The sequence below is a fragment of the Lampetra fluviatilis genome, chromosome 3, assembly GCF_964198595.1.
Source record: "Lampetra fluviatilis chromosome 3, kcLamFluv1.1, whole genome shotgun sequence".
Classification (NCBI taxonomy): domain Eukaryota; kingdom Metazoa; phylum Chordata; class Hyperoartia; order Petromyzontiformes; family Petromyzontidae; genus Lampetra; species Lampetra fluviatilis.
In genome coordinates, this window is record NC_136277.1 from 34,175,547 (window position 1) to 34,184,590 (window position 9,044).

General features: G+C 56.9%; 1 protein-coding gene across 3 annotated transcripts in view; it reads left to right on the forward strand.

The window, feature by feature from the left end:
- LOC144931055 (SH2 domain-containing adapter protein B-like) overlaps positions 1-8,002 on the forward strand; it is a 91,856-nt gene extending 83,854 nt beyond the window's left edge. For all 3 annotated transcript variants that reach the window (XM_078854955.1, XM_078854956.1, XM_078854954.1), the window contains one exon: positions 1,305-8,002. In XM_078854955.1, the coding sequence (XP_078711081.1) occupies positions 1,305-1,491 (187 nt within the window). In that variant the 3' untranslated portion in view covers positions 1,492-8,002. The remainder of the gene's footprint in view (positions 1-1,304) is intronic.
- The last annotated feature ends 1,042 nt before the right edge of the window (positions 8,003-9,044 follow it).

Sequence of the window (9,044 nt, forward strand, 5' to 3'; positions counted from 1 at the left end):
CACTCGCCCGTCGCTAACCCCAACTCCACCTTGCTTCTCTACCCAGATGCAGTATTCACTTTTGTGTTCGCGTTTCACTTTTGTGCTTGCCGCCGCCCCTCCACCTCTTTTGTTTGCGTCTTCAAGTCGCCGCCAAACGGCGCAGGAAATTGTCTCATTCGTTTTTGCCGTTGCGCCGAGCGAGCCCTCGGTTTTTTTCCGGCACGTGGGGGGAGGGGGGGGTTGCGGGGGGGGAGCTCGTCGGTACAATTCACAGGATGTGTGCTAAAGTCGTCAGGGAGCGAGCGAGAGAGCGAGCGAGAGATTTCTGAAGCGGCCGCTCGCCGCGGTTTTGTGTGCACACGCCGAGCGCGAGATGAAGTCATCGTCGTCTCGAGCGCCGTGAAGAGAAAGCAATCATCCTCGCGCCGCAACCATCACGCGTCCCGGGAGATTCTCGCTGAATCTTTAATCCCGTCGGGGTGACTTGGCAACGGTTGGGTAGCGGGGACGGGGGGAGAATCGCTTCCCGCTCTCGCGCGGAGTCATGGAACGCGCGGTCATGCGTCTCGTTTGAAAAAACGCGTTATTTTATGCGCGTGGCATTGGTTGTCCGAGTAAGAGACAGGTTTGTGCTGTGCGGTTGTGGCAGATCCCCTGTTGATTCATAGGGTGCATACGGACGGCATTTAACAATTTGTGACAAAGTTCAAATGGGCAACTTCCACCGGGGGCGTGAACGTTGGAGGCGTTTAGGGCAGTGGCTGCTGCTGCTGCTGCTGTCTGCTGCTGCTGCTGCTGTCTGCTGCTGTCTGCTGCTGCTGCTGCTGTCTGCTGCTGCTGCTGCTGTCTGCTGCTGCTGCTGCTGCTGCTGCTGTCTGCTGCTGCTGCTGCTGTCTGCTGCTGTCTGCTGCTGTCTGCTGCTGCTGCTGCTGCTGCCGCTGCTGCTGCATCGCCGCGTTAATAATGCTCACGGCGGTGAATGTGTAGCGGTTAGCGCTATGCTGCGCTATGAACCTGGCGACCCGAGTTCGATTTCCGCTCATGGCCAACACCAGTGACGATTATCTGAACCGGTCCTGGGCCTCTCCTAAGTCGACTCAGCCTCAAATGACTACATGGTGTGGTGTGTAAACATCGCCACTGGGGAGACAAAGGCGGTCGGGCATGGCGCTGGCCACCCACCCCCTCGTGTACCGTTCCGGCCTTCATAGGTGCTCGCTAACAGCACTTGCCCCTACAGTCTGTTAAGGCTATATGGGGGATCTTTGTCTTTATCTTTGTTGTGCGCGCGTGTGTGTGTGTGTGCGTGTGTGCGGACACAGGAGCAGCAAGGGGTTCATGCACATGAAGCTGTCGCGAACCAAAGAAAGCAAGTACATCCTGGGCCAGAACAGCCTGCCCTTTGACACCGTGCCAGAGGTCATCCACCACTACACGAACCGCAAGCTGCCCATCAAGGGTGCCGAGCACCTGTCCTTGCTCTACCCGGTCGCCGTGCGCACGCTCTGAGTCCCGGCGGGGCCGCTCCACATCGACGATCACGGCGCACGGGGACCTCCACCACCCACCCAGGGGAGGGTCAGGGGAGCGAGCGAGAGACGAACAACCCAAGGGCCGGGTTTTGGGGCGAGTGGAGAGCGAGCGAGCGAGTGGTGGTCTCGAGCCCGGTGCACGCACAAAGATGTGTATACGGGGCGATGCCCTCGCAGGGTCGCTCCTTCCGACCGGAGAATTCCCCTCGCGTCGTCGCTCGATTACGGAGCCATGTGGCCGAACTTCCCAATGTCACTTCCCGTGAAGTCACTTCCTGGTGGAATAAGCGAACCACGGGGGCCCTGGCCCCGCTCACCGTTGACTCCGCACACAATACAAAATAATAACATGGGTTTGGTGTTTCACTTCATTAGGTCACATTCCAGCACAGGGCGTTCAAATGCCTTGCGACTGAACGCCGATCTCATAGTAGCATGTGTGGAATGTCCACCGCCTGTTATCTAAGGGTCAGCAGCTGTCCTGCGACACGTGAGATTTCCAAATGGATTCTTCGTCTCATTGCACTGTGCCAATAATGTCCTGGGAATTAAACTGGGGGGGGGGGGGGAACTAACGAAAAGAACGTCGGTGAGCACACGGCCGGGAGCGCGGTGTCAATCCCAGACTCGACGTCGCAGCGCCGTCGTCGCTAGCCGGCACAACTTGGAGGCGGCGTCTTTGTCGCGCTCTCGTCGGCCGAACCCGGCGGCCTTCGCCGATGACGAGGAGCGCCCCGGCGTCTCCCCGTGACGGCGCAGGAGGCGCTCCGAGCACGGCGCCTCACGCCGAGGCTCGGGTTGCCGCCTCTGCGGGGGTTCAAAAGAAAAAGCGGGGACATATCACGGGAAGAAGAATATCTCGCACCGCCGGAGGAGGGTTGAGCACCACGTGTACGTGCGTTGTGTGTTGAGTGAGTGGCGTATCCGTATTATTGTTACACAACTGACACACCAGCCGGGAATGTTCACGTCGGTGAAGACTCGCAGGCTTTCCCAGGACAGCGCAGGACCGTGCGTCGGTGCGCGCGGCGTTAACGAAACCCGACTCGACCGTTTTTTTGTTCCTTTTCAAAGCTTTCCCAAAATTAACGACAGTTCGGTATTTTTGTAAACTCGTGAACAAAAAAAAAGTGCGGTCGTTTTTGAGACGTTCGCCGTGCGTCTCTGCGTGACGGCCAGCACGTTGAGTCGAGCGAGTGCCTCCACTTGAACGTGTCGGGGAGAAGGGAAGGTCCGCGCTGCTTCATCCGTCACGCGGCACAGGGAGCGGAACGAACGCGGCCGCCTGCGGGGCGGCCCGAGCGTATCGGGCACTGCGACTGGGGGGGGGGGGAGACTCCGAGCCGTGTCAGGGATGGGCCTGAGCGATCCGATGAGTGGCTGTAGCCTTGACCCCGACCGGACCACGGCGTTTTGACAGCGCCTCGCTTCTGTTCGCTCCTCCACTAAAGGAAAAAAAACGACGACGCCGCGGTGCGCGTTCACGCCGACGACATTTCTTGCCAAACCGTTCCCAGATGTGGTGACGAGCTCGTTGCTGCCGTGGGGTGGCGTGGGGGGAGGGGGGGAGAGTGGAAGTGACCTGCCAGGCCATCGACCGGGCTCGCTAGCCGCAACCCCCCCACTGGCCCCCCTCCTCACCCCAGCGATGACGGAGCGCTTCCACGTTGCCTTTAAGCGCTCACTTCGCCTCTCCCACGCACGCCGCGCTCGCCGCGAGCGCCTCTCTGGAGTGGCGCCTTCGCATCACGAGCCGCACTCGCCAAACAGATCCGAGCCCCTGTGGCTCTGCGTCCCAGCTCACCCAGACCCACACCAGTGCCCGGCATCCTTATAGGTTCTGGTCAAGACTGGCAACAGAATACTTTCAATTAGCTTTCACACACATATATATTAGAACGCAGCTGTGTGCCGCGTACCGCTGCGATGTGTGCACGCGCTCGAGCGCGAGTGCGTGGGTGGGCGTTACGATACAAGGCCGCGGGCGTTATAACGCGTTCTCGCCTAAGGGAATAGAGGCTCCCTAATTGGACTGGCTTGCCAGCTTGTGTTTTTTTTATAATTTTCTTTGATTTTTGTTGTTGTTGTTGCTTTATTGGGCTGTGCCAATCGTGTATGCTGGTCATTCATACGCAGCACCTCGTGTCGCGGCGGGAGGTTGCTTTATTTATACGGAACGCGAGGGGTGGGCGGAGGGGTCGGGTCGAGGGAGGCACCATCTCTCCCGGCCGCGTTGCTCGAAACTCCCACGTTACTCGAAACTCCTACGTTAATGGAAAGCCAATTTTAATACAACTCAAGGGACCCAGTTGGCGCCACCGATGCATTTCGAGACGGAAAATAATTCGGCATCATCGTGATGATCATCATCATCATCTTCAGACACCATTAACAAAATAAGGATCAATATATCCATGATGGTAACGATGACGATGCTGGATGTTTCTTGTTGTAATTTTGCTGCGCCCTACTTGTCCGTCGTGTGTGGTGGCAGTGAACGGCTGGGCCCTCTGCCCGGTTGGGCCACACGTTCTCATCTTGGCGAACTTTCACCTTTTTCTTCACCAGGTTTTATTTCGGCGAGTACTCGGCAACAGCTGCATCGCCGACAATGCAGCGAATCGCCAAGGCGATGCCACGTGCGTTTGTCAACATCTCAACCCAGGCCCTTAAGTGACGCTTTTATTTAATTTTCTTCTTCCCGTGCCACTTTAAATGACAAACTAAAGTGGAATCCACTTAAAAGTGTTTTATGCAGCCACCCAGAGAGCCCTCGGCTCCACGGGGGTCCTCTCCATCAACACGTGGCATCAGTGGCAGCAGAGACAAATGCCGTCTCTCAGAAATAAATATATTTCAAGAGGAGGGGGGGGCGTAACAGACCTGTGTTGGCATCTGCTAGATTCTCGCTCCATCGTATTTGCAGTTCAGAGCCGGCCTCGGCGGAGAGGGTAATGTGTTGACCTTCTGAGCGTGCAGGGCCGCTGTGAGATGTGAAATAAAATGGAATGTTAAATAATTCAGTATTGACTCGTGGCTCCCAGGTTGGGCAGGCCACCAACTCTGCCCCGGGTTTTCCAGTCTCGGGTTATAACGCGTTCTGCTGGATTAGTTGAGTCATTGCAATGTACTGACAGTGACAGAGACCCCTAGACTTGCATAGAGACCCATAGACTCACGCGGAGACCCATAGAGCTGGAATACGCTGGCAGTGCCTTGACCGCCAATGGATGCACACAGCCCATGCAGCTACTGAGAGCCCAGCACTGGTCCATTGGTTATCATTGCGATCATCGTCGTCATCTCACGGCGCTATCTTCAAGTTACTGTTTGCCAACTCGTCCAAATGCACGAATGAGCTGAAACGGGGCCTTTCTCTCCTCAACCTGGAGGTCGGGGCTGCCACTGCTCGCATCGATGTCCTCTCCCTGACCTCGCCCACTCCCGCTGGCTCTCGTACGGGGGCCCGCATCGATGTCGCTAGCTACTTTTGCTGGACAAAAAAAGTAAATGAAATGACCAATTATGTAATAGTTTTTAAAGAAAGGACATAATTTAATGTTATATTTACGAGGAAGATTGTAACGTGTTTTATCACCACTGCATAGGTTCTTGCGGTTTGTGCCGTGCAGCTCTCCGATGCGTTTTCGGGTCGTTGCGCGGTGTTGTTCGGCACGATGTCCGACGTTTCGCTCCACGTGTTGGGAGCTTCTTCAGTTCCTGATGTCCGGCATTTCGCCGCTTGCGCCGTGGAGCGAAACGTCGGACCTCGCGCCGGATAGTGCGCGGTGCATCCCGCCAATGCGCCGGAGAGCGAACCGCCTTTGATTGTTTCAAAAGGTAACCTTGCGAGCGTGGAGGCGAGTGGGGAGACGCGTGGGACGTGCTGCGACCCACGTGGTGCGCGCCAGGGGTCCCACCCTTCCTGCTTGTGCCAGGGTCCGCGCCTCCGTTCGTTTAAAACAAAAACAAAAAAACGCGTTGAGTCGGGTCGCGTTCCCAAGCCTCTTCCTGCCTCGCAGTGGGACAATGGAGTGGCCATGCCGAGCGGCAGCCCGGCCCGTCTGGCCAGGGGCAGGATGTGTTCCATCTCCACCGTGCTTCGTCATCTCCACCGTGTTCCATCTCCACCGTTGAACAAAAGCCTCCCGGCACTCCCCCACTCGGGTGCGGGGGAGATGTCCATCGGAGCCAACAATGGGGCGGTGTTGAGGCGGCGGCTGTGTTGGGTGAGTGGGGCGAGTGGGCTGAGAGATTTGGCAGCATTCGTTGACGTGCCAAAGAGAACATGACTCACTCGTTTTATTTTAGTCTGCTCGACCCCCACGGCCGCCCGCTCACGTGAACTATTGCGACGTCTGGGACCCGTTGCGGGAATGTGGAATTGCCTACCCACCACCGGCCGAGGATTCCCAATCGACACGAATCCCACGGCACGATGGGGGTGCAGGGCTCTGAATCAGTCCAGCGACTGCGGCTCGCCGGTGACGACCGGCGCTGTAGCGCAGATGGTGTCGTTAATGAAACATGCGGGCCCGTGCTCCTGTGGCACAGGGAAGCCGCTTGGGGTGCGCTCCTTTCCTCGGGATCCCTGCGACTGAAGCGCCCCCTGCAGCCGGCAAAGCGGTGCGGGGCGACTCCGCACCTAACGACGTTTCGTGTAACATGGAAGAATTACCATTTGTTTGTCGACGGGCACACATCATGGATAGTGGGTGGGTGGATGTTCGCCGCACATAACGGGCTGTTGTCGGCTGCGGGAATGATGTGATGGGCCGCAACTGGCAGTGGAGCAACATCTATTGCTGTTGTATGTCGTGGGGAGGTCCTCATCCAGCAGTGGATTGACAAAACGGGCTGCACGTGTACATTGTGAGTCTCGAGACGCTTACAGGAGAGTCCTGCGATGGGCTGATCGGCCACTTTCCTCTCCAAGGAGATATTCGCTTCGTTGTGAGAGGAGACCGCAGAAGCTGGAGAGACTCCACGAGTCGTACGAAGATTAAAAACACGCGGTTCGCCCGGAAGGGAAGCACCGCTGCCATCTCCTGACCACCACCTCGCGGCCCAGCGGCTGTGTGGGAAATTTTCACAAATCTCTTGGTAACCCACCAACCCCCTGCCGCCAAAGCGTCGGATCAAGAGCGCTCGGCGCTGCTCACGGACACTGCGCTCCGAGTCATCGGTGAAGACTCCGTCACGCGCAGCGCCACGCGCGCGCACGCCTGAGAGCTGCCGGGAGAGCTGCTTGCGTCACAACATCAAAGGGGACGCGAAGTTTGAGAGAAGAAGGCGGCTCTTGTCTTGTAGCCACGCACCCGCGCTCTTGTGTCCCGGGCTGTACCGCACGCGTCTGAGGCCGCCGCGCCGAGTGAGAGGGGATATGATGTGAAGTTCAACACAACCTGGGGTCAGACTCGCCATTGTTGAGAACGTCACCGAGACGTCACTGCCACGCAATTGTGATGGACAGTCGCTCCAATGCGGTGATGTAAAACAAAACTTAACAAATTCGTGAATGACACCGCGGCCTTTAAAGGAAAATTATAAAATCGGCGACGTTTCGGACAATGGCCCTTCGTCATGGCACACGAGTGATGTCACTGGAGCGCTGCAGCGTTGCGCTTGACCGTGACCTCCCAGTGTGTGCCCGTGGTTTTTTTGTTTCAACCTCGTATGGGACACCCAGGGACACGCAGGCGCGATGTGCAGCTACAAGAGCTGTGTGCCGAGCTCACGTCTCACGCTCACGTCGCCGTGACGAGGTCAGACGAGGAGAGCGCTACTACCATGGCCGTGTGGCTTCACGAGCCAGCACTTAAATCAGTGCCACCCAAAGGTTAACTTCGTGACGCCGGTTTCTTTAAATTGCCAATAAAGGTGAAATGTGGATGTAGTGGCGGCGCAGTGGTTTGCTGACTGCGTAATGAACCAGGTTTTCCGAGCTCCATACGCGGCCACGGCTGATCGCAGTAATATCGGTGACGAGAGATATTTGAACCAGTTCTGTGCAGCCCCCTTGTCCCCCTTCACCAACCCACACTGACCAGCATGGTGAAGTATGGTCAAACGACCTCCGTACCACATGGCTAGGGAACGCCTTCGGTCAGCAGTGTATTGACAAAGAGTTATTCAAAAAGGGCTGATTGTCAAAGTACCCACTTTGCAAAGGTTGAACGCATAATTCACTTTCATTGGCGGCGTAAAGAGACTGGGTACTACGAAGGTTTATCGGCCACAGGTGGGTGGGTGGTACTGAGACACGTTAGACGACCCCCCCCTGTGGGCGATGTGAAGTGTGCGGGTCCCGTCGCGTGGCACTGAACTCTGCTTGAAAAACGACACAACATTGTGATATCAAATAATAATATAAAATAACAAAACGCATTATGTCATATGTGTTGCTTTTCAATCGTTACACGATGTAATTGAATGATAAATTGCGTACTGTAAACGGAGCAGTAACCGAATAAATATTATACATTGATGTTCTGTGGGTCACGGCCTGGTGACGTTACGACATGCAGAGTGAGTGTGTGTGCGCGCGTGTGTGGCCGTGTTTACTGTTGGCTGCTTTGGCTGGGTCACGGAGCCCGCATTCCCGGCCACCGCATGTCTAAGCAGTTGCCGTTTGGGCGGATAGAGGGGGTTACACGGGCGCGGCACGGACTGCGGAAGAGATGGAGCTGATGCGGTACGAGATGATGTGGAGCTGAGCGGACGTGCCGATGACCGGTACTAGCGGTGTCAAGATCGGCCTCTGTGGAGAATGAGGTTCGTAAAGAACGCTACTGGGCAGTTGGACGCAGTCGCCCTCCAGCAACAACGGCGGGTGGAGGAGCGACGCTCACAACAACGAGCGGAGCGCCGGGGGCTAAAACGCAGCGATGTGGCACAGTGGGGGACACAGGTAGTGCATCTGCCAGTCATCTCGGTCAATAAACCCATGGCACCTGGGTCTGTCTCGTGACCTCCTGCCAGCGATCCTTCCACAACTTCACGTGGCCTCAAAAGGCACTTAGCCTGGCACAAGCACTGTGGTGACGCCACCACCATTTAGTGACGAATGGCAGGACGTGTGTCTGATGTGGCCGGACGTGTGCCCCGCCGGTCTTCGTAGGTGCTCGCTAACAGCACTTGCCCCAACAGTATGTTGAGGCTATACGGGGGATCTTTGTGTGTGTGTGTGTCACGTGTCCTGCTGGATGCGTTGACACAGAATGACAGCCACTGCCGTGTGCCTGCAGCGCCGCCGGGTGGACATTTCACTCATCCACAGCCACGCTCGCTCCACGCATTCACAGGCGCTGCTCCTCATCTCATGGCATCCGATGCCTATTTGAGCGTGGGACCGCGTGCGTTGCGTTATCCGTCCGCCGCCGGATGAAAGCCTCCCCACAACGTCGTCCTGCGATGCCACAGTCCATCTCACTCCTGCACTTGGGCTGGGACCTCATGTTTTCAGCTGCCATCCTGTCACCAGCCTCGTCCATCGGCAGTCGTCCCTCCTGGCCACGACTGGCCCTGGAT